The following is a 25,543-nucleotide window of genomic DNA, read 5'->3' on the forward strand; positions in this document are numbered from 1 at the left end:
CCTTAAGACCTGATTCAGCAGTCTTGAGATGTCCCTGAAGTTTGCTGAGTGTGACCTCTTCCTTATTCATGTGATATGTCATGCGGAATTGATCATAGCACGATGGTAAGGAGCACAAAATTATATCTATTGCAAGCTCTTCAAGGAAGTTCACATTAAGCTTCAGCAATCGATCCACATACCTTTGCATTTTCTGCATGTGGCTCGTGACGGAAACCCCGTCCTTCATCATGGTTGTTATCATGGAGCAGATGATTTTATACCTCTCTTGTCGTGCACTTTGATGGTATCTTTCCATCAAATCTTGGTGCATTTCATAAGGGTAGAAATCCTCATAGGACTTTTGGAGTTCCGCTGTCATCGTGGCCATCATGATGCATGCCACTTTCATAGCATCCCTTTCATGTGCCTGAAAGTCAGCGATCTCCTGAGGAGTTGCAGTAGTCTCATCAATCTCCTTAAGCTCCTTGTCAATGACAAATTCTTTGTCCTCGTAGCTGGTAATCATCCTGAGGTTTCTGATCCACTCATTGAATTTGGATCCATCAAAAGTGACTTTCCCAGACAAGTTCATAAGGGTAAAGGAGCCATTTGGATTAGAGCCAGAAGCAGCAATGTTTGAAGACATCTGAAGGAAGAGGACAAGATTAGTTTAGATATTAAGAGAGTCCTTAATAAAACACCCAAATGTAATATTAAGGCTAGGATCCAATCACAATATATTATAACTTAGAAGAGGTATGCCGTAATCCAAGCTATAACATATGTGAAAGGTAGGTGAATGACGATTCACCAATTTCCACCACGAAAACCGAAATATTAAATATTAGGATTTTGATTGGTTCTTAGAAATTCCTAGATTCTTTGAGATTCAATGAACTTTTAAAAGGCATGTTTCAATCTCAAGTGTTCCCTCCAAGCTTTGTGACTGGGATACTGAGGATCACAAAATGAGGTGTGAAGTAACCATGCAAATCACTTGGTACCCTTAAAGTTTATCACTCAATCGATGTGCCGGTAAACCACACACGCTCCACCGATACTATAATAAACCTTAAGTCACCCTTTACCTACCTTGTTAAGTCCAAGTTAGTGTGCCGGTTAACCACACACGCTCCACCAACGACTTAAACAAAGTGTAAAGTGTAATTTCATGGATTAGCACCTTATTCACATTTTTCCTAAAGTAACTAAGATTGGGAATTTAATAAAACATTTAGTTACTTTATAATATTCATCATACTTTTAATGAGAATTTATAAGTCCTTGTCCTACCCGTTCGGCTAACGACCCTCCACCAGTCAAGCAAGCGGTGAGTGAGAGTGGACACCCATTAAGTTGCCATTTTATATGCAACAACCATATACCCACCTTATAGACCTGCTTCATGAATGAGGCGTACTAGCGGTAAGACCACTTTGTTCTTATACATACATACATACATACATATATATATATATATATATATATATATATATATATATATATATATATATATATATATATATATTAAATTATAATAATATAAGTATAAGGGTTGAATTTTAACTTTTAAAATTCTAAGGGTTGGAACTAAAGTTTTAACATGACTTTACTTGTTCCAAAACTTGAGGGCAAGTTTTGTAAACTTTCAAAACTTTTCATTTCTTGTAACTTATGAGTTTAATAGAGTAATAAAAATGAAGACTCTTCATTTTTCTAACTCTTGTGTTCTTTTAATGGTTTTAATTCAAGTGACTTTTGGTTTTCCATAACTTGAGGACAAGTTATGGACTCCATCAAAACACATTATGATCAAGAATTAATCTACCACATAGGTTACAAATAATTCCTATGATCATCTAAACATCATAAGAACAAGAACATGAATATGAACACTTTCATAAATCAAAATTACACTTAAAACTTTGTAATTTTGATAACTAGTTGTTGTAAATGAATTAGCAAAAGCATTACACCATATAAAACAAGTTTTCAAGTACCAAAACAGTTTAGGGTAATGTTTCTAGTCCATTTCTAGCAACTAAAGTCGAAAATCTGCACTCTGTGATTCCTACTCGCCGAGTGCATGAACCTACTCGACGAGTAGGTTGAAGATACAAGTGAACTCGACGAGTTCCCCTATGGACTCGGCGAGTTCATCAGGCAGACAGTAAGTTTTTCGACTTTTTTCAACTTTTTAGCACAAATAACAAACAAACAAGCCTAGGCTCTGATACCACTGATGGGTTTTGAGCATTCTAACACTTCCTAAGTGTACATGCAACCCTAATAACCTTGGATCTATGTTTTTCTAATTATCATGCAAAATTGAATTCCAAGGCTATATTCCTATCTAGCATACATGGGGAACAATTTTTAACTTGAATGAAAGATAGAATAACTTACCTTGTTGTTGCTTATGTTCCTTGAAACCTTGTGAGCCTAGCACCCCAAGTGTGATGCCTCAAATGCTTCACACAACACCAAATGCTCTTGGAAAGACTTTTGAGAGAATGCACACTTCTTGAAATCCGCATAGCCCTCTTGTTTCATATGTGTAGCCGATTTTAGTGGAGAATAGGATTCTTATATAGTTTTGACACATCTAGGGTTACACCATGTAAACCCTAATGTGTCATGACTCTTCATTTCCATGACCCATGAGTTTGTAACTCCCATGAAGCATCCATGGAGCATCCTATGGGTGGAACCCAACTTGATAATCCATGGAGCCTCTTAGCCCACTATAAAAGATATGGATGATTTACATAATCAACCCATATATTTAATTAGTTATCTTTTGATCACTTAATTAATTCTAAATTAAATCTTGATCAAACTAATCAAATAATATTATTAATATATTAGAGCTTATAATATATTAATAATCTCCAAATATCATTTCTCTCATTTAGTCTATCCAATTGCATGATGCCATGCAACCCAAATGGACCATGTCGAGTCAGGTCAAGTACATATTAGAAATAGTTATGGACTTAGACACCTTATCCAACAATATGTGGTATACTAGTTGTTTATGATGGGTTTTATACATAGCAAACAATCCTATGTGTGCATGCAACCCTAATTTGAGGATCTATGTTTTTCACTATTAGACATACAAGCATTGAACACAAAAAGTAGAAACCCTAGGAGGCACATTTAATTTCGAAATTAACATATAATTAGGGTTAGGATACATAACTTGATTGTTATATTGTAATAACAATCAAATCCTTGAAGATCTTAAACTTTGGTAGCAAGCACCAAAAGTGTCGCGCCTCTAATGGCGCACAAACAAACCTACAAACCAAGGATTGCTATGGAGAGAGAGAAGGGAAGTGGAAAATTCGGCTCTGATCCTCTTTTGGAGTGCCATAGAAGAAATCCAACCCTATAGGGGCTTATATAGGCGATAAGGAAGGTTTAGGATAAGGCAAGTGTATCTTAGATAACCACAATCCCTTAACTTCCTCCCTAAGGCTTCCAAGGAACCCTTAGAGCCCAGGGAAACCCTAGGACATTCTAGATTTCGTTCCCCACCTCTAAGGGAGGTTCTAGAATGCTTCAATGATCAAATTTTTAACATTGTCACCTTTAGTCCCTGCAGTTTCAATTAATTCCTTTAATCCTAAAATTAATTCCAAATTAATTTCTGATTAAATATTAATTAAACAATATGATTTCTAATCAATATATTATATCCATAATACATTAATAAATCATTTATCTTGATTTCAAATTAATTTATTAACCAAGTAATAAATTAATAAATCATTCTTCTCTCTCCAACACTTATCCTATTCCATTGCCAGGTTGAAGGCAACCTAAAAGGATATTGCTACTATCAATTCAAGTACATACCAATTATAGTTATGGGCTTAGACACCTAATCCAACAGTCTCCCACTTGGATGAGTCTAATAACTATAGTTTCAAGTATAACTTCAAAAATTGACTAGCAAATTTTAGCTACCAAAAGCCGCTGTAGAACTCTGATCATATCAGTGACGTGTCCTTTAGATAAGGGATCATATATTCCTCTATTCTAGATATCTTATGTTGGGTTTTGAGCAATCTAACACTTCCTAAGTGTGCATGGAACCCTAATAAACCTTGGATCTATGTTTGTCTAAATACATGCAAAATAATAATTTTCCAAGGTTCATAACCTATCTAACATGGCATGGGGTACTTTTAAACATAAAAGAGTTAGATGAGATTACATACCTTTTTGATGAGTTTGATTCTAAAGGAGTTTGAGGGCCAATCACCAATAGTGTGAATGCCTCAAATGGAATCACAAATCACCACAAACTCTTGGAAAACTTTGAGAGAGTGTATACACACTACAATTTTCGGCCACACACAAGCACACACACTAGTAGCTATTTCATGCAACATAAGCATGCTTATATAGTGTACATGATTAGGGTGAAACCCTAATAACCCATGACCTTTCCTTTTCCAAGGATCCATTGGTTAAAAGCTCCATGGATCATCCATGGACTTCCATACAAGCCTAGCCCATTAACAAATGGGTGTTAGCCCACACCATATAAAATCAATAGCCCACAATCTAATTAGTCTTCCTTTTAATCTCTAAATTAATTCATAATTAATTTAAGACTAAGACTAATTAAATAACATGACTTCATATTAATATATTATAACTTATAATATATTAATAATAATATGTGTATAACTCTCATAAAATTATCCATAAATAGTTTGGATGAAATGCAACCCAAATAGACCATGCCGGGTCGGTTCAAGTATATACCAAATAAGTTATGGACTTAGACACCTTATCCAACATCTTATAGACATGAGACATGGATTTTGATCATTCTCTCAGTCTATGTTCTGTTTCCTGATTTCCGATTTACGACGACCATGACTGATTGAACAAATCAAATCAGTCCTGGCTTGGCCAAGCACTTTAGAGTGTCATCACTAAATCATCAAGGGGCCCATAAATATCGCTATTATCCCACTTTGGGTAAAAGGAATGGATAAACTTCGACTCAAATGCTCACTTGACTCACTCATCGAATCACGCACACCAATAAGTTTTATAACACCAAGTTACTAGTGCGTTTACTTATCATCAATGTGCAACCTACCAACAAATAACAACTCACATGTCTCGGTTTCAAGAACATACAATATTATCATCTCACTAATCACCCGTGATAAATCCATGAAGTGATTCAAGTGAGCGTGGGTTTCATCCAATACCTTAAATCTTATTAAAGCACTCATGAACTCTGCAGCAAAATTGCGCTATGCCTAAACACTTCAGACAATCTACAGACAGATTCATGACAGTCTTCCTTCATACCTACTTCCAACGTATAACCGACCGTGGAGGTTCGAATAACCCGGTTATTCTGGAAGTCAAAATATGCAAAGAGAAGCAAAATGATAATACTTAATCCTATATGACCCCAAACTTGTGAGTATAAATAAAACACCTTTATTTAATCACCATATTGATTACTCGTTATTCATTGTTTAATGTTTCAGATAATCAACTTTATACTTGAATTATAACCACACTTGCCCCATGCTCCAAGCATGCACACTTTGGTTTCCTATGGTCCATACTTTATGAAATAGATCAATTGAAAAACTTTTCCAATGAAACTCATTTCACAATCCCCAATCCTCATCATTAGTGTAAGAATACCAAATTCTTGCCACTTTTAGAGTATGATAGATTCTAACATTTTATGCAATGATCCTTTCGTAATATCACAACACAAAGTCACCAAGACTTGGCCAATGAAATTACAAAGTACTCTATCAGAAATTGTTACAAAACAATACTTTAGATGTGATGTCTCTCACTCAAAGTACATTCCTTTGAACATCCTTTTTGCATAATATTTTCTAATCTAGACATAAATTCTTAATTTCCAACTCCCGATTATGGAAACATTTCCATATTTGCCATATGACAACTCATTCTAAATAGAATCTTATCTATAATGTCAATATGGTTCATCCAATACTATACTTCCAACTACTTACAAGCGACCAATCCTTAGCGAACTTTGGATCGTCCTTTGATAGTTGTTTAATTATTTTTGTCAAAACCGGTTCTAGTCCCTTTTCCCTCTTAATGCCCTAGGCATTTGGAAAATTTTAGAACTGTTAAATATTATAGCATATACAATCGATCCTATACCAGAAGCATGTGGGACGCGATGCATAATGTCTCTCATAAAGACATGATACTTTATCAATCTTCTGCAATAATATTTTATGTGTCACGTTCTTACAATTCGAACTATTAAGAGGGATGTCGTAATCATAATCAAAATTTGAGAACACACTATATATCCTTTGACTATATTTATTAAAATTTCTCAATCTAAGCTTTAGATTTTGAAACGAAGTATAATATTCTCTCCTTTAATTATAACAAAACAACTTTTCAACCCTTGCGACTTTGCAAAGTGAATATTTGTTTTCTATAATTAATATTCCTAACTTGCAATACTTTCCATAATAATCATACAAGCATAACGCTTATGCTCCCACTATCATGATGATTATTATCATATAATCATAACAATTATGCTCCAACTAGCTTTGACATGTATTCAGAAAACAGCTGAACTTCCAGAAAACAATGCTTATTGAATTTCAGAAGTTCATATTTCTAATATCAGATGCTTCGATAAGCCTTTATCGATGCTTTTTAAACTTATACACCTTTGCCTTAGATAGCTCATATGTGTGTATAAACAATTCATAACTTATATCAACAAGTCCCAAATGTTAGACTAATTGCCAAATCTCACAATTCGAACTATGGAAAGGGATGTCGTAACCATAATCGAATTTGAGAATACAATTTTCACAATTGCTATCTTCTTAAAATCTCTCTTAGTGAAAGAATTTCCTCACAATCATTTTCATGAAGGAGGGAATCTTATGACACTTAGATTTTATGGTGTATGAGTTCCTATCCATGTGAATTTGCCAAAACCAAAGTTTGCGACAAATCCAATCTCATATGGACTGAATTTTCTTAATCTTGATTTTTTGCCTTATGGTAACACGAGTGCCCACCATGTCTTCCAAATAGTTTAGCAACTTGTCCTTTCATATCAATGTACTTTCCATCGATCAAGGTGCTTTGTCTTTATGCATTCAAATGCGAACTCATAGAACTCACATACATAATTAATTCAATTGGAATGGCACAAAAACAAAATAATGTCAACACGATAGGTTGTAAACCTCAACTCGTGTGCTAGTGATGATCGATAAGGTTTATTCTTGATTTGTTCTTGAAACCTTTTCAAGACCATTAAAACTCCCACTAACCTCTTGACATATACAATTCGCTTGTCAAGAAACTTTCCTAGATAAAAAAAATATTCAAGAGTTAGTGTAGTTCTTATCAAGACAAAACACTTCACATAATTGGTCCTAGTTAGTCTTTGTCTTATCTATGACAGCACAACTTACCACTTTCAAATGTGCAAGAATAAGAATACTTTTTCCAATTCCACATTTGTTGAGTGTTATAAACCTACTAAAGACTTGTCACTCAATTCACAATCTTGGAGTATAACTATAAGACTTGATATTGGAATGAAGTATGATTGACTTCTTGATTTAACCATTTCCACAATTCTTGATTCCTCTTCTTAGACATACAAATGCACTACGACTCACTTAGAGGATCAATTGAGATATGGTTCTTAATCACTAAGACTTATCATAAAACACAATAAAAGGTACTCTCCCTTCTTCTTATAATGGAGAAACTTTTATCTTTCTGCCTACTTGATTCTTCTTTATTCGTTTTGCTATTAATTGAAACTCTTTCAATCAACTTAGAATTATATTTAATTTTATAAGTATAACCATGTTTACTAAACTTTAGTAAATCATGACGAATATCTTTATCACTCTCGTGGTGTACTTGATCAACGCACAACCCTAGTGTACTCGATCTCCTAGTCATTCACTCGACTCTTTGTCAATGAATTAGTCTTGAATTTCCAATTATAAAGTTTCTCATTCATCACACAACCAAGTTGTATGATTCCAAGTTTTTGTCCAATTGAAACTTGGACGATGAGAAACTCTACCTATTTGGTAAATACTTGACATTTCCACAAATAACATAATTAATAATCAAATACGTTATTGCTAATAATAGAAACCTTCAAACATCAATTTTTTCATACATGCCATTGCAAGGATAAATAAATAAGATAAAATCAAAATTTATTTTATTGCGAAAAAAATTGTCCTTACAATGCAATTCAACTGAAAAACTATGTTATTACATATTTCTTAGCAATCTATTCTAACTCCAAGTAGTAGCTCAAGAATCTAATCTTCAAGCAATGCGATAGAAATCCATTTCTTCACGATTAGATTCAGCTCACTTCTTCCCTTAAGCTTCCTCTCTTTTCTTCGATCCTACAAAACATCAAAATGTAATCTTATCAGATCATGTATTAAGAATCTAGAATAAGAACTTAAAAGAGTTAGATAATGGATTTTACCTGAAGTAGAGCCATACGTCTTGACTATCCCATCTCTTAGATCTCTCAGGTAAATAGGGAAGCTTCATCTCTAATTCCCCTTCTTTTTGTAATAAAAGAAAATGGACTCCTTTGGCTTAGCATATGGGACAATCTCAGCCTTTTTTGGACTTCCAATGTTGCCAATGTCCAATGAAGTTTGGGAGTTCAATTGACCAATCAAGTTTTCTTTACCAGTGCGCCAAATCATCGCTGATTCGGCCGCAATTAGCAAATAAGTCAAATCCATGAGGGTCACGTCGTGTTCCATCATATAGTACTCTCTTACGAACTCACTATATGAGTCAGGAAGTGATTGAAGAATCCAGTCTACATCCAACATCTCTGAGAAATCGACACCCAACATCCTCAACCTGTCAATGTGTGACTTCATCTTTAAGATGTGTATACGCACAGGTTGTCCATCTTCATGTTTCATTGCCATTAGGGCTTCATTGAGCTTGAACTTTTCAAGCCTTCGTTCATATGGGTGATGGAGAACAATATGAGGAGGTGGAGGAAGTGAAGCATGACTCTCATTTCCTTGATCGTATTGTGGAACGTCATCTTCATTTGGAAAACTTGTTCCAAGGGATTTGGGAAGACCATTGTTAGATTTAGACATCTACAAAACGGGAGAAAATTCAAGTCAGTTGATAAGAATCCTTGATGTAACACCCAAATGAAACATCAAGGCTAGGATCCAACACAATACTCTACAACCTAGAAGAGGGATGCCATAATCTAGTTGCAGAATATTTGAAGGTATGTAAATGACGATTTACCAATTTCCACCATGAAAAACGAAAAAGATATTTAAGTTTTAAATGTATTGAAAAATCCTAGATCCTTTAAGATTCATTGAACTTTTCAATGGCATGTTTAATCTAGATTATGCCCTTCAAGTTTGCAACTGGGATGCCGAGGATCACAAACAAGGTGTGAATAACCATGTGAATCAACATGGTGCACTCAATGCTACTATCACCTAATCAATGTGCCGCTTAGCCATACACGCTCCATTGATCTATGATAAATATCAAGCCACCCTTCTCTACCAATGTCAAACCCAAATTAGTGTGTCGGTTAACCACACACGCTCCACTAACGTTTGACAAGGGTACGAAGTGTAATTCCATGGATTAGCATACAATTTCACGTTTTGCCTAAAGTAACTAGAATTTAGGAATTTGTAAAAGCATTTAGTTACTTTGTACTTCATTATACTTATAATGGAAGGTTTCGTCCTATCCTACCCATTCGGCTAACGACCCTCCACTAATCAAGAGTGTGATGGGTAAAAGTGGATACCCATTCAATCGTTATTTTATAAGCAATTTCCTTAAACACCCCTTATAGACCAGCTTCGTGAATGAGGCCTATTAACGGTAAGTCTAACTTAATCTTATACATACATATATATATATATATATATATATATATATATATATATATATATAATCATTAGTCTTATAATAGTATAAGGGTGTATTTTAAACATTTCAAAATACTAGGGTTTTAATCATATTTAACTTTTTCGAAAATTAAAACTTTTTAATTTTAAACTCTTAAGTATTAAAATATTGATTTAATAATGATCCAAAATTAAACAATTAATTTAAAATTATTAAATCTTGTAGGATTATCTATTAAATTAAACAATTAATTTAATCTAATCCTATATCTCCTAAGATTAGAAAATTTATGGAATGGGATAATTCATAAGATCTTTAATTATTTATTTAAGGAATCAAAGATAATTACAAGATATGACATTATCCAAATCCCTAAAATTTGGGAATCCTATCTAGGGGACAAGGCAAATTTCGAAATTCTAGGGTTAGACAACCCTAAAATCGAAATCTTAGGGCCAAAGGAAAGGGTTTAGGAAACCCTACCAAAATTTCGAAATCTAGGGTTTAGAAATCCTATTTTTGAAAATCAAGCCTCCAGGGTTTATTAGCCATAAACCCTAATTATCATATTCATACATATGTATCAAATCTAATTGAAAACAACTTCCTAAGGCTCTGATACCACTGATGGGTTTTATAAATAGCAAACAATCCTATGTGTGCATGCAACCCTAATTTGAGGATCTATGTTTTTCACTATTAGACATACAAGCATTGAACACAAAAAGTAGAAACCCTAGGAGGCACATTTAATTTCGAAATTAACATATAATTAGGGTTAGGATACATACCTTGATTGTTATATTGTAATAACAATCAAATCCTTGAAGATCTTAAACTTTGGTAGCAAGCGCCACAAGTGTCGCGCCTCTAATGGCTCACAAACAAACCTAGCAACCAAGGATTACTATGAAGAGAGAAGGGAAATGGAAAATTCGGCTCTAATCCTCTCTTGGAGTGCCTTAGACGAAATCCAACCCTATAGGGGTTTATATAGGTGATTAGGAAGGTTTAGGATAAGGCAGATGTATCTTAGATAACCATAATCCCTTAACTTCCTCCCTAAGGTTTCCAAGGCACCCTTAGAGCCCAAGGAAACCCTGGGACACTCTAGATTTCGTTCCCCACCTCTACGGGAGGTTCTAGAATGCTTCAATGCTCAAATTTTTAACATTGTCACCTATAGTTCCTGCAGTGTCAATTAATTCATTTAATCCTAAAATTAATTTCTGATTAAATATTAATTAAACAATATGATTTCTAATCAATATATTATATCCATAATACATTAATAAATTATTTATCTTGATTTCAAATTAATTTATTAACCAAGTAATAAATTAATAAATCATTCTTCTCTCTCCAACACTTACCATATTCCATTGCCAGGTTGAAGGCAACCCAAAAGGACATTGTTACTATCAATTCAAGTACATACCAATTATAGTTATGGGCTTAGATACCTATTCCAACAGTTTATGTGGTATGTGATATGCTAGTTGTCTTTTTGATAGTTGCATGGAAGACCCCTAGGGAGCCCGTGGCACTTGGATATAACATCATGTGGGGGAGCCCATGACATGGCAGGTAAAGACCATTGGGGGGGGGGGGGGGGAGCCCATGACACTTGGATATCAGACCATGTGGGGGATCCCATATCATTCTAAGTAACACCCTGGGGGAGCCCACGATATCCTGGAGTAAGACCCTGGAGGGAGTCCACGACATCCATATATGTTGTATGCATGGCTTGTAAGGTTGATATGGTTTTATGATTATGTAGATTGTGCGGGGTATGTTATGGGGAACCCACTAATTAGTATTTTAAATGAAAAAAAATTATTTGATAATTTGGGTTGTGTTACATTTCCACCGTTTATTCAATTGATGTCAAATGCGCGATTACCGATTTACTACTATGAAATACAATACTGATTAACTTTCAACTCATCAGTGGTTAGTCGTGTTTCAATTTTGTCCAATAGGAAGAGGTGTGATTTGGATGTGAACAGTCAATTACAAAACAAATCAGTTTTGATTTATCTTGATTCAGTTTTGGTTTTAGAGTATGTTTTCTTTCAAGGAATCCCATAAAGATGACAGGTAATTTCAATTGATGAGGTTAATTCATCTCAAATTTATGAAAATTAGAAAAAAAAAAAAAAAAAAAAAAGATGTTTGTTTGTCTCAACTTAATCAGATTAATCAACGACGTTGCTTGAAAGAAGTAGTTTACTGTTGTTTCATTGGTAAATTCGTGAGTTAGGTGTGGTCAACTTGTGGATTCAAGTTGAACCTCTTGTTAGAATCCTTACATTCTTCCATGCAAAAGTGGTTTTCCATGTATCACATGTTGGAATGGTGACAGTTGGATATGGTCTTTCATATATACAATTATTTTTGTTATTTTTGTTTATAGACTTTGTAATTATCTATGCTAAGTTGGATTTTGTATGATATACGGTATATTTTGCATAAATATTCATCAATTTTATCAAATAGATACATTTTATTCGTTACAAAATAGAAAACAAGATGATAAAATGGTCACTTTCAGCGGTCAACACAAACCGGACAGATGTCCAACGGTTCCAGTCAAATAGTCAAGTCAAATAATCCAAACGCAATCACACTAACTCAGTCAAATATATAATCAAACAACATGATTTCGTGGGATGCATATGTTTTATAAAATTCGTTTTTTTTTTCTCGATTTTTACATTCATAGAAGCGAAACAAAGCCGAACCCAAACCCTAGATTTTGATTTTGTCTATTCTTTTTGATTAATCATTTTTCAAAAACTCTTCTGTGTTTTCTCAATCCTACTCCTAATTAAACATATTTTAATTTATAACAAAATTAGTTTATGGTAAAACAACAAAGGTATAACTACTCATGCATGTTTGCAACTACATATGCATAACATACCATAAATGAAAAGGCATATGGAGGTTATGCATTGTCGAGTTGTACGTGGACCCAATAGTACCAATCAACGGAAAAATTCTCGTGCCTTGAAAAATCTCAAGTCTAACGGTGTACTGAACACACACATTAATAAATTCACCGAAATTCTGCAAGTCACGTGACTCCAAAAATAAAAAAATAATCCAAAAAAAAAAAAAAGTAGACGTTAAGCAAAGGAAAATACCTGTTACCAAGGATATAATAGTATAATCCATAACAGATAAGCTTCACCTACTTGTACATTACTCTTTACAAGTTGTATATAGATATAGATTTAACTTTTCAGCTCTGAAGAAATACGTAGCATACCAGTAGAATCTTTAATTTATTAAACTATTTCACAGACAAAACCCAGATGAAAAATCGATGATCTGAGCTTCTTAGAGAGAGAGAGAGAGAGAGAGAGAGCGGTTGCTGCTAAGAAGGTAAATGCAGAACAAGGCTTCTGTGCGTTTTGTTTTTATGAAATCACGGAGATCGTGGGGGGTTATTTTGTTATTATTTATATTTTTTTCGATTTCTAGATGATATATTTTTGTTTTATTGTTGGAATTTTAAAAGAAAGTTTATCGCAAATCAGATTTTTGAGCTGTTTCCGAGTTGCAGGGTAATTCAAGCATTTAATTATCTGTTTCGATTCAAATCCCTGTTTTCTTGCTTATATTGTTAGTTTATTTATTATTTATCTGGGTTTATCGTGAAGTACAGTTTACTTCGAAGCTTCATCTCTGATTCCTTGATTATTCTCTTCAGTTACTTTGGGAAAAACTTGTCGAATCGCTTTTACATTTCTAGGTTTTGTATAAATTACAGTTTACTTTGAAGAACAGAAGCTTAATCCGCCAAAAAAGATCTCGAACGTGAGTTTTTTTATATGGATTTTTGGTGTAAACTTCACTTCGCGTTAGGGACCCACCATTGCTGAAAATTCCAAGCTTTTACCTGCTTTCTTTATTTGAATTAAAGAAAAAAAAAACCAGTTTACTTAGTTTTCAAGGATTGTAGGGTCCTCTTAAACAAACAGATCTCTGTTGTGTGGACTTCAACAAACGAGATTTTTAGTTTCTTTTCTTTTTTTCTTCTTCTTTCTTTGTTTCAAGCTTGGGAATAAAGATTAAGCAAAGTTCTTAATCACCCAACAAACCCATGATTAGTGTTTTAAAACCCCTTTTTATAGTTTGGATCTATGTGTTATTTGTTTAATAGTTATTAAACAATCCTAAAAAAACTCGCGCTTTTCTGTATGCAGATATAAGTGAAGCGATGACATGTGGGTCAAGTGTTGGTGCTTTCTCCCTTTTGAGCAAAGTAGAAACAACAACTCTGTTTTTAACATCTTAACTGTTATCGCATCATTTAGGGTTTTGAAAAATGAGAGATTTTTCTTGATTTGTGGGGTTTAGAGGGGGGGATTTTTGATAAAAATGGGGGCGATTGGAGGGGAAGAGTTGTTGAATTGGGAGAAAATGGATAATGGAAGAGAGGAGAAGATTCTTGTTTTGGTGAGATTGAGGCCTTTGAATGATAAAGAAATTTCAAGAAATGATGTTTCAGATTGGGAGTGTATCAATGATACAACGATTCTTTTTAGAAATAGTTTGCAGGAAAGATCCATGTTTCCTACTGCATATTCATTTGGTAAGTTGATTCTTTTTTTTTTTTAAAGTTAATTTATTTGTATATACTTTAAAAAGTTTGAAATTTTATAGAGTCTATTTGATATTCTATAAGTTTTTGAATCTAATTGGTTTCCGATCTTGCAAATATTGCAATTTAAAAAGGTTAGTGGATTTATAGTTGTCTTCATAAGTGGATTTTCTTGATTTTTTGGTTCATTTATTTGTATTTACTTTTATATTGTAATCTCTTTTAGGGTTCTTGGTAAGTTTTGAATCTAATTACTTTTTGATCTTGAAATTCAAATTGGTTGGTAGATTCATAATATATCATTCAAGAGTTCCCAAGTTCTGATTTTTTTTTTTTTTTTTTATTAAAAAATTTCCCATCCAAAATTTGATCCTTTTTAGGCTTCTTGGTGGAAGAAAATTGCCATTTGATATGATATAAGTTTTGAATGTAATTTTTTTGTGATCTTGATGATTAATAGTTTCATTGTTGCAAAGCCATATGATATGATATAAATTTTGGATCTACTTTGTTTTTTGATCCTTAAAATGATCCACTTTGTTGATCATTATTCATTGGTTAATCATATAAAGTTAAAGATTTACTTTTGCTTTTTCTAAACAAGTTTATATAAATACAATAACCCAATAACTAGCAACTTTCATCTATTTCATAGTAGAATCCTACTTTCATTTTTTTCTTATTAAGCTATTAAAATATACATTTTAAATATTTTAAAAACTATTGGTTCTTGTTTGGAAACAGACAGAGTATTTAGTGGTGATGCAACAACTAGGCAAGTTTATGATGAAGGAGCTAAAGGGATTGCACTTTCGGTTGTTAGTGGCATCAATTGTAAGTCCAATTATGTTTATTGGTTGAAAAGTCAAAGTCAACGACACTCTTAACTAATGAATGTTTCCATTTTTAGCAAGTATTTTTGCATATGGGCAAACGAGTAGTGGAAAGACATACACAATGATGGGGATAACAGAGTACACTGTGGCTGATATATACGACTATATGCAAAAAGTATTACAACATTCTACTTTGAAAATCTTGCTATTTATAGCAATGTCTTAATGAGAATAAAGTTGTTATATTGGATGTTTTGTTGATATAATGATTTATTTTTTGTTTGTAAAGCATGAAGAAAGGGCATTTGTTTTGAAATTTTCGGCTATAGAGATCTATAATGAAGCCATAAGAGACCTTTTAAGCACAGAAAATATTCCGCTTAGGGTGTTAGATGATCCAGAGGTAATTTCATTTTCATTTTCATGTTTTCATTAACATTTGTAGTTTATTAAAAGGTATAAAAAATATTTGTTTATTTATTTTTATTTATCTCAGAAAGGGACAATCATAGAGAGACTCACAGAAGAAACACTAAGGGATTGGAGTCATCTCAAGCAACTATTATCTATTTGTGAAGGTACCCTCCATTTTAGTTTAACATTATTTATTTGGGGGCAAAATGGTCAATATTTACTAATTAGTCAATGATGTTTTTGTAGCTCAAAGAAAAGTGGGAGAGACATCTCTCAATGAAACAAGTTCAAGATCTCACCAAATCCTTAGATTGGTATATATAAAAAAAAAACATATTTTGTGAACTTTACACACAAAAACACACACATAGTATGTGTGTTTTGTGAACTTTACACATGAGTGATTATTTGTTGTTTGCAGACGATTGAGAGTTCAGCTCGTGAGTTCATAGGGAAGGATAAGTCAACAAAACTAACAGCTAGTGTGGTATGAAAACTATACTTTTCTTTAGATCATAAAACTTATAATATTGTGAAGAGTTTTATATAAATTAAATTATTATTTTCAGAACTTTGTTGATCTTGCTGGAAGTGAAAGGGCAGCTCAGGCATTATCTGTTGGACAAAGGTTGAAAGAAGGTTGCCATATAAATCGTAGCTTATTGACACTATCCACAGTCATAAGGAAACTAAGGTTTGTTTTCTTGATGTTTTTCATGGATTACACGACAAGCATTCCAAATAATTCCAAAAACATGTTACTAAAATGAAAGAAGTTGAGTTCTATAATAGAAAGAAACGAAAATAAAATGACATCTATAATTATTCAAGAATTTTGCAATCTATAATACACAAAAAAGCATTCCAAATAATTATTCAAGAAATAGACTTGTATTTGTTCCTAAAACATGTTATTAAAATAAAAGAAGTTGAGTTCTATAATAGAAAAAAATGAAAGCACGTTGCTATAATAGAAAGAAATGAAAATAAAATGACATCTATAATTATTCAAGAATTTTGCAATGTATAATACACAAAAAGCATTCCAAATAATTATTCAAGAAATAGACTTGTATTTGTTCCTAAAACATGTTATTAAAATAAGAGTAAATTACTGAAATCGTCCTTGTGGTTTGGTCAAAATTGCACGTTTGGTCCCTAACTTTTTTTTTGCACTCGGATCGTCCCTGTGGTTTGATTTTGTTGCGTTTTTCGTCCCTGTGGTTTGATTTTGTTGCATTTTTCGTCCCTTACATACATAAACTTAGGGACCAAACATGCAATTTTTACCAAACAATAGGGACGAAAAACACAACAAAATCAAACCATAGGGATGATCCGAGTGCAAAAAAGAAGTTAGGGACTAAACGTGCAATTTTGACCAAACTACAGGGACAATTTCAGTAATTTACTCTTAAAATAAAAGAAGTTGAGCTCTATAATAGAAAAAAATGAAAGCACGTTGCTATAATAGAAAGAAATGAAAATAAAATGACGTCTATAAATAATTATTCAAGAATTTTGCAATGTATAATACACAAAAAGCATTCAAAATAATTATTCAAGAAACACTTGTATTTGTTCCAAAAACATGAAAATAAAATAGCATAGCATCTATAACAAACAAATAAACGAAAGTACGCTGCCTAAATCCGAATTTTTATTTTTATTTTTAGTAAAGGAAAACACGGGCATGTGAATTATCGGGATTCAAAGCTGACACGAATACTACAACCGTGTTTGGGTGGAAATGCAAGAACTGCAATTATTTGCACTTTAAGCCCTGCTCGTGAGAATGTTGAGCAATCTAAAAGCACTCTTCTATTTGCAAGTTGTGCAAAAGAAGTCACTACAAATGCACAAGTCAATGTTGTAATGTCTGATAAGGCTTTGGTCAAACATTTACAAAAAGAATTAGCTCGATTGGAAAACGAGCTAAGAACACCCGCACCTCCTGATTATACATCACTCTTGAGAAAAAAAGATCAACAAATCGAAAAGGTACCTTTTTATTTTTTTAGAAAAAGGGCAAAATTGTAATTTCACCTTTTATTAATGATTTTGTTTGTATTATAGTTGGAGAAAGAAGTGAGGGATCTTATCAAACAAAGAGATCTTGCCCAATCACGGATCGAGGAGTTGCTGCTAGCTGTTCGAAATGATCAAACTTCAACACAATGGGTAAAATTAATTTCTACTATAAATCCGAATTACATAAATTAAAAAAAAAAAAAAAAAAAAAAAGAGTAAATTACTGAAATCGTCCATGTGGTCTGGTCAAAATTGCACGTTTGGTCCCTAACTTTTTTTTTGCACTCGGATCGTCCCTGTGGTTTGATTTTGTTGCATCCCTTATACATAAAGTTAGGGACCAAACATGCAATTTTTATCAAACCATAGGGACGAAAAACGCAACAAAATCAAACCACAGGGACGATCCGAGTGCAAAAAAAAAGTTAAGGACCAAAAGTGCAATTTTAACCAAACCACAGGGACGATTTCAGTAATTTACTCAAAAAAAATCATTTACAATTTCATTTTCATTTAATAAAAAATTTATTTTCATTTTTTTTTCGTACTAAAACGTCAGTTTCTAATAATCTCGTATCGGAGCTCTTTCAGAATGGAAACACATATGAAAATGAATATTCGGCATCGGAATCTTCAAGTGTTAAATTATCGCGTTCAATTCCGCCGGAAGGAAACCGGAATTCACCATCGCCATCGAACGACGTGTGCAAGGAGGTCCGATGTGTGGAAACAGACGAATCCACCAACAATCAAATACCTTCGGAATCACAATCAACTCCCGTTTCCAATGAAGAAACGGAATCGGAATCAGTCTCGGGTCCCACCACAAGACCCCAATTCCGAAACCGCATCAACATCGGGGCATTGGAGCAAAACTTCCAAGATCTACAAAACACGATAAATTCTCTAGTCACACCACCGGAAGAACCCTACGAAGAACAAGAAGTACAATCACAAATATCAAATTCCACGAGTTTTAGGTTAATGAAAAGCCGGAGTTGTAGAGCGAATCTTATGACGAGTTCTTCACCACCGGAATTTGAGAACACCCCGCCTAATGATTTTGAAAAAGGGTTTCCGGGAAGACCTGAGCGGAAGCTGTGGGAACTGCCGCCACCGGAGTATGGTGGTGCCGCTAGTGGAGGGTTGTTGAGAAGTGACTCACAGTCGTCTCTTGGAAGTACTTTATTGGATGAGGCAATTGCTCGAAAGGGGAAAACATCTGGAGAAGAAGATATTCCGAGTGTAGATACATTTGTTGCAGGATTGAAGAAAATGGCAAAACTTCAGTATGACCAGGTTTGTGCATTGTAGTTTTAATTTTTTTTTTTTTAACACCAATTTGTAATTTGTATGTGGATGATTTAGGTTAATAATGAAGGAGGTGATGATTTGGGGAAGAACATGAAAAGCATAGGATTGGATTCAATTACTGGTTCACCTCCTGCTGATTGGCCTCAACAATTTGCAAGACAACAAAAATCAATACTTGAACTTTGGCAATCATGCAATGTTTCTTTAATTCATAGGACATATTTTTTCTTGCTTTTTAGAGGTGATCCCATGGATTCTATTTACATGGAGGTTGAGGCTAGAAGGCTTTCATTTCTCAAGGAAACTTTTTCAAAGGGAAATCCAGCCATTCAAGATGGACACACTCTAACATCTGCATCAAGGTAAAGAATGATGATGTTTAATTTTTTTTTTTTATTCTTGAGAGAATCACAATTTAAACTTGTTTCTGTGTGATAAAACAGCATCAAGGCTCTAAGAAGAGAGAGATCAATGTTAAGCAGACTGATGAACAAACGGTTTTCTGAAGAAGAAAAGAGGAAACTTTATGAAAAATGGGGTGTGAATCCAAACTCAAAAAGGAGGAGGCTGCAGTTGATCCACACCCTGTGGAGCAACACAGAGGATCCAAACCATGTACAAGATAGTGCTTCAATAGTTGCAAAGTTGATCAGGTTCTCAGAACAAGGTCAGGCCCTTAAGGAGATGTTTGGGCTTAGTTTCAGCCCACCAAAAATGGTCAGGAGATCATTGGGTTGGAAACACAGCATGGCATCACTCTTGTAAAAGTCAAAAGGTTTTATAAGTTGACTTGTGGTGGGTGAACAGATTGACAAAAAAGTAAGAGCATTTTAACCGATACTTGTTTAGTAGAATGAAATTGGATTTGGGTCGTTGCTGCATGGATTCGAATTTACTGATTTGGGTTTGGTATTCTTAGTGTAATACTACAAGTTTTATGTTTGACTTTTGGGTTTTGTGAACTTGGTGCTTGTTTTAGTAAGTGATAGAATGGAAGTGGGTTTGAACGGTTGTTGATTGTCAAGCATATATTAATTAGAATTGTCACTTTTGTGTTTGTTGTTGATAATATTTAGTATTTGGGATTTTCTATGTTTGACTTCTTTAATTTGACTTTTGAGGTGGAAATGGTTGTATTTGACCTGTACTTGTTTAAATAGCGGTTCTTTGTGACTTTTGAGGTGGAAATGGGTTTGACTTCTTTTAAATGTCTATGTTTGACTTCTCTAATTTATTTATTGTTCTAAATATTTCAAAATAATCAAGTAACTATTAAAATTATCTCTCATGCCTATGCTCCTAGTATGCACATTATATATTTTCTTTTTCGTTCTTTTTGTAAACGGATCGGTTGGGTTCTTCTATGATGATATTCGCTTCACAACTAGATCTTCATCATTAACTCTATCTCGAATGTAATGAACTTCCTTTTTATGTCTTGATCTTCTGTGATCTTTAGGTTTTTTAGTTAAAGCGACTGCACTTTCGTTTTATCACAGAATAATGGATCTTTATTGCTCGTAACACTCCAAGGCCATCTATGAAGTTCTTGATCCATGTAGCATCCTTGGATGCTTCACTTGCAACAATATCAGACATGTAGAGTTTGCCACAAACTTTTCCAAGTCACCACACAACCATTCAAATAGTCATCCACACCATGATTTTAAAACATCTCTATCTATCTGGATGTTTGTGTTTGTGTAACCTTGTAGAACTAGCTCTTGTTCACCCTATACACAAGCATAATTTCTTTTGTATTTCTCACATACTTAAGAATGTTCTTAACTGTCTCGGATTTTCTTAATATCGACTCAAAGCATACGATACACCAGGACGAGTACATATCAGACCGTATATTATCGGTCTTATAGTTAAGATTTAAAAGAACGGAATAGAGCATCGAGGCGTTTTCCTTTCGCCTCACAAGGCGTAAGCCTCGAGGCAAAGTGAGGCGTAAGCCCGAGGTGAAATTAAAAAATAAAAATAAAAATTATATATCTTATAAAAAATAAAATACTAAACATCAATCAAGTAAATATTTGACAATAACATATTACTATGATTATTAGTAATTAATTAAATAAGTAGTTGACAATAACATAATACTAAGCATATCAATTAAGTAAATAGTCGACAATATTGTAGAAAAACAATGACTAAGATGGAAAGATTCTATAGTAAATAATGTGAATTAAATTACAAGAACAATGATCAAAATAGTGCCAAATGCTTTGATTACAATAACTCTAGAAGAGTTCAATGAGAACTTCTCTGTTAGAGCTAAGTAGGGTGACAAAACGTTAACCCTAATTTATACATGCATGCAGTAGTTATAGTCTAACCCTAGAACGCAAAACCGAGAATGGACAGGCCAAAACCGGTAAAGAAAACTATCTAGCACATATATTTGACACAATACATTTAAACCCCCAATCTCTCCCTTTGTGTCAAATAAGAAATGAATGTCTTCACTGTTGTTTCTTCTGAACTTTGAACAGTCTCAACATCAAATTCACAAATGTATTTCTGACGACTAGGTACCACTTGATCATATCAGTGAAGCATTTCTTATCAGCAACGATGTTTGCTTTGCAAGCTTCCATTAATCCCATGATGGAGTTCAGAGCATTAGTTGAGTATAAATGTTTGTCTAGCAAGAAGAACATACTCTTCTAATCTTTTTGATCATCTTTTTGTTGATACACCACAGTCCAATTATCTTTCTGAATTTTACCCAGCTTAAGCTTGTTCAGATCCTTCGGTTCCTCTTCAGGTTTTAGAACCGGCCTTTTCTTCAGAACACATGCTATTTATACATCCATCTTCACAATCTCATGAATGTTGCAAATAAGTATCCTTTTCAAATGAGCAATGATTGGCTTGTACTTATTCATCTTTTGACAAAATCAGGAACAAAGAAATCCAATCGTATGGATTCATGCAAGGCTGATCAATAAGAGTAAATTCATCTTCGATATGACTTGCTCCTTGGAATCCTTTGAACTTGACGTTTATGAACTTTTCAGTCGGTACAGGAGCATAAACCTTTACAACACCAATCTTCTGCGAACTCCAAGTCTTGAATTGAGGCTTGGCGTATTTAAGATAGAAAGAGAAGAGCATGTGATTAACATCATAATCTGAAAGTGGTGCCTTCTCAATCTTCTCAAAGCATCTGAACAGAAAGGCCCTAGGAGTGATCGGAAAATCAAGTTGAGAATCTGACAGATCAAAAGAAACCGAATGTTCTAGCCAGTGGATGTTCGGTTCATCAACTGCTTCCCTCTAAATTCGTTTATGTTGGGTTTTGATACGAAATAAAAGTTTGTTTTTCACAAAAGTCGGCAACGGAAGACTTTAAAAATAACAAGTTTATTTTTAGTTCATAACAAAACCGAACCATCATGGATCCATTTATAGAGGTTAGAATGAAATAAAACCAACCATAAGATGTTTTAGAGATTACCTTTGAAGCCTTTAAACCCACTTGGTTTTGGGGTGTTGATGAAGATAACAAAAGATCAAAGTGTATGATCTTCTCTACAAGTATCCACCATCAAGAGTAAGACACTTGGAATGCTAGTTCCTTATTATATTTTTGAGTGTCTAAAGCCTTTGAGTTCTTAACTCAATTAAGCATTAAAGGGAACAACTCAAGAGGTCTTCTAAACCACCAAACTAACTTTAGAAGAGAGAGAGAGAGAGAGAGAGAGAGAGAGAGAGAAAGAGATGGAGGGGAAAGGAGTAGAAAACCCACGGTTTTAGAGACAAAGAAATCAAGAAGAAGAAGAGCTTCACTCTTGCAAAAATGCAAGCCGCATGCATCTCATATATAACCCATGAAAAGTAAGGTTTAACCATTAAAATAATCTAAAGTAATGGTAGCCTTTAGAAGTATGAGAGACAAAAGGTGGGAGGTTGAAAAAGCAACCTCCTACACCATCATTATTCATTTTAAAAGGTAAGATTCTTTATTTTTTATAAACTCCAAGTTTATAAAATATAAACTTTGTCTTTAGGTAACAGACAAAAGAATCCAACTAGTCCAAAATGTTGTGCATGACTTATTAATTTATATCATATGAAGTAATAACTAGTAATACTCCGTGACAACCTAAAATTTCCATTTGTACGAACATTATCTATTTAATAGAAGCTAGTCCAGTTTCAGTAATTTTCAGACTAGTCCGAAAAAGTTTGGGTACATTAGGGTTTACGTTTCTGGACATATCAGGAGAGTGGATGCTCCTGTAATTGTGAAACTTGAACATTGTAAGTTTCATAATGTTATAGTCCGACTTTCGGAATAAAAATATTTTCTGTCAAAATATTCCAGGACTATAAATAGATTTCCGAATTTAATTAATTCATTATTCACAATTCCAACTAGAGAAAAGCCAATTATCTCTGACGGATCTTCGGGTTTTCATCCCGGATTGTGAGTCTAGTTTCCTAAATGTGTTTCAATACTTGTTATATGCTTTATAACATCAATTACATGTCTAAACTGCAAGATCCGAGAGTTTACCGCCCAAGAACGTTCTTGGGGAGTAAACTCCAAAACGAGGCCTAAAGGCTTCCTAGTCCCGATTCCTTGTTAGACAACTTGTTTAGGGCTTAATGTATAAACATTTGAGACTAAAAATCAAACAAGAAACCCTAGTTATAGGAGTTTACGGCCAAGGAACTCCCTTGGGCCGTAAACCCCTTTTTAGGGGCTATAAGTGCCCTAAATCACCCCCTAAGGCCTAAGGACTTTACCCTCTAATACTTGTGCTTATTTTGGACACCAAAACACTTCAAAACCATAAGGTTTTAGGAGTTTACGACCAAGGAACTCTCTTGGGCCGTAAATCCCTTTTTCAAGTGCTAATGATGCCCTAAACACCCCTAAGGCTTTAAGACAATTACCCTTGAACACATGGGACTTGAATGGGGATCAAAAGACATCAAAATCACTCCTTAAAGGGAGTTTACGGCCAAGGAATATATCTTGGGCCGTAAACTCCAAGTGAAGGCACAAATGTGTGCCTCTTGTCCCCTTTAGCCTTAGATAAAAACATGGAAGCTATCCTACATATGCAAGGGCCTCAAATGAATTAAAACCAACACCCCATAGGAGTTTACGGCCATAAACTCTAGGGGATATGGTCCTTTGGCCGTAAACTCCCCAAAGGAGCATTCCAAGGCGTTAAACTACTTCAAAGATTATTCCAATAAGGCTAGGCTTATTCTAGGATCAAGATAACACCTCAAAACACCCAAAACCACCATGTGAGGAGTTCACAGCCGTAAACTCATGGGTTCATGGCCGTAAACTCCAATGAATGGGGTTTGTTGGGTGGTGAACTCATATACAAGGCCATTTGTGCTTTAAACCCCTTTTGCCTTGTCCCGTATCAACTTAGATGCAACCATTAGGACCTATAACACTTATATAAAATGTATACATGTTCCTAAGTGTCTTAACTTACTTTGTTAAGTTATTATTTGGCTAATTAGTTATATATATGCTTATTATATGATAACTAGGCTAGAACGTGTGAACAAGTCTCCGTTTGCCACCTAGCACGGTACCCGATACATCAATTCAATCTACTCACCACAAGTGAGTTCATACCCCTTCAATCAACCTTTGAAATACTTTTAAATGTTTTAAATACTTTATGGGGGGGGGAATACAAGTCAAATACTTATAGTTATTACATCAATCACATATGATTGCGTTAATCACATGTGATTAATAACTAGAAAAACCAATGATTTTATCACTGTTCAACTGTTTATCAAACTGTTTCACTTCAAATGTTTTACAAAATCTTTTTACTTATCAAATGCTTTTATTAAACTTTGTTTTACTTCTTATAAATTGCATGCCCATATATGTGTGTATATATATATATATATATATATATATATATATATATATATATATATAAGTAATGTTTAAAGGGCTTAGGAAGGCCATCCACCCTATTTCCTTTTCGCGCACTGAGATGTGGTCTGGTGGGATTTCGGGTGACCATCCGAGGGTCGTTTCTATATTAGTTATATATCATATATACATGTATAGACATAAAAAGTACGTCCATATTCATATTTACCAGTACATCGATAGCTAGTTACCATCGGGGTAATACAATACATATACAACTATACTAGAAACAATACATATACAATGATGCTAGAAACAATACATATACAATGATGTTAGAAACAATACATATACAATGATGCTAGAAACAATACATATACAATGATGCTAGAAACAATACATATACAATGATGCTAGAAACAATACATATACAATGATGCTAGAAACAATACATATACAACGATGCTAGAAACAATACATATACAACTATACTAGAAACAATAC

The 25,543-nt window shown here is 33.9% G+C and overlaps 1 protein-coding gene across 2 annotated transcripts; it reads left to right on the top strand.

Moving 5' to 3' along the window:
* Positions 1 to 13,219: 13,219 nt before the first annotated feature.
* Positions 13,220 to 20,253, top strand: LOC145013117 (kinesin-like protein KIN-7E). Of its 2 annotated transcripts, XM_078971926.1 has the most exons (14): positions 13,220 to 13,344; positions 14,169 to 14,557; positions 15,311 to 15,400; positions 15,477 to 15,577; positions 15,692 to 15,805; positions 15,899 to 15,980; positions 16,063 to 16,130; positions 16,238 to 16,303; positions 16,386 to 16,510; positions 17,493 to 17,817; positions 17,893 to 17,997; positions 18,439 to 19,146; positions 19,216 to 19,523; positions 19,605 to 20,253. In XM_078971926.1, the coding sequence occupies exons 2-14, from the start codon at positions 14,344 to 14,346 to the stop codon at positions 19,924 to 19,926; spliced, it is 2,628 nt and encodes an 875-aa protein (XP_078828052.1). In that variant the 5' UTR covers positions 13,220 to 13,344; positions 14,169 to 14,343; the 3' UTR covers positions 19,927 to 20,253. The 2 variants fall into 2 exon arrangements, with proteins under 2 accessions (XP_078828052.1, XP_078828051.1); XM_078971925.1 differs by lacking the exon at positions 13,220 to 13,344 and having other exon boundaries at positions 13,941 to 14,557.
* Positions 20,254 to 25,543: the final 5,290 nt, after the last annotated feature.

This window comes from Lactuca saligna, chromosome 8, assembly GCF_052625555.1.
Source record: "Lactuca saligna cultivar CGN05327 chromosome 8, ASM5262555v1, whole genome shotgun sequence".
Lineage (NCBI taxonomy): Eukaryota > Viridiplantae > Streptophyta > Magnoliopsida > Asterales > Asteraceae > Lactuca > Lactuca saligna.

What these genes read in the sequence shown, in the direction of transcription:
- LOC145013117 (XM_078971926.1), top strand. Translation starts at nt 14,344, where the DNA reads ATGGGGGCGATTGGAGGGGAAGAGTTGTTGAATTGGGAGAAAATGGAT. An exon ending in CTCACCAAATCCTTAGATTG is followed by an intron (nt 16,131 to 16,237) that starts GTATATATAAAA and finishes TGTTGTTTGCAG; the next exon opens with ACGATTGAGAGTTCAGCTCG. An exon ending in ATCAAACTTCAACACAATGG is followed by an intron (nt 17,998 to 18,438) that starts GTAAAATTAATT and finishes GAGCTCTTTCAG; the next exon opens with AATGGAAACACATATGAAAA.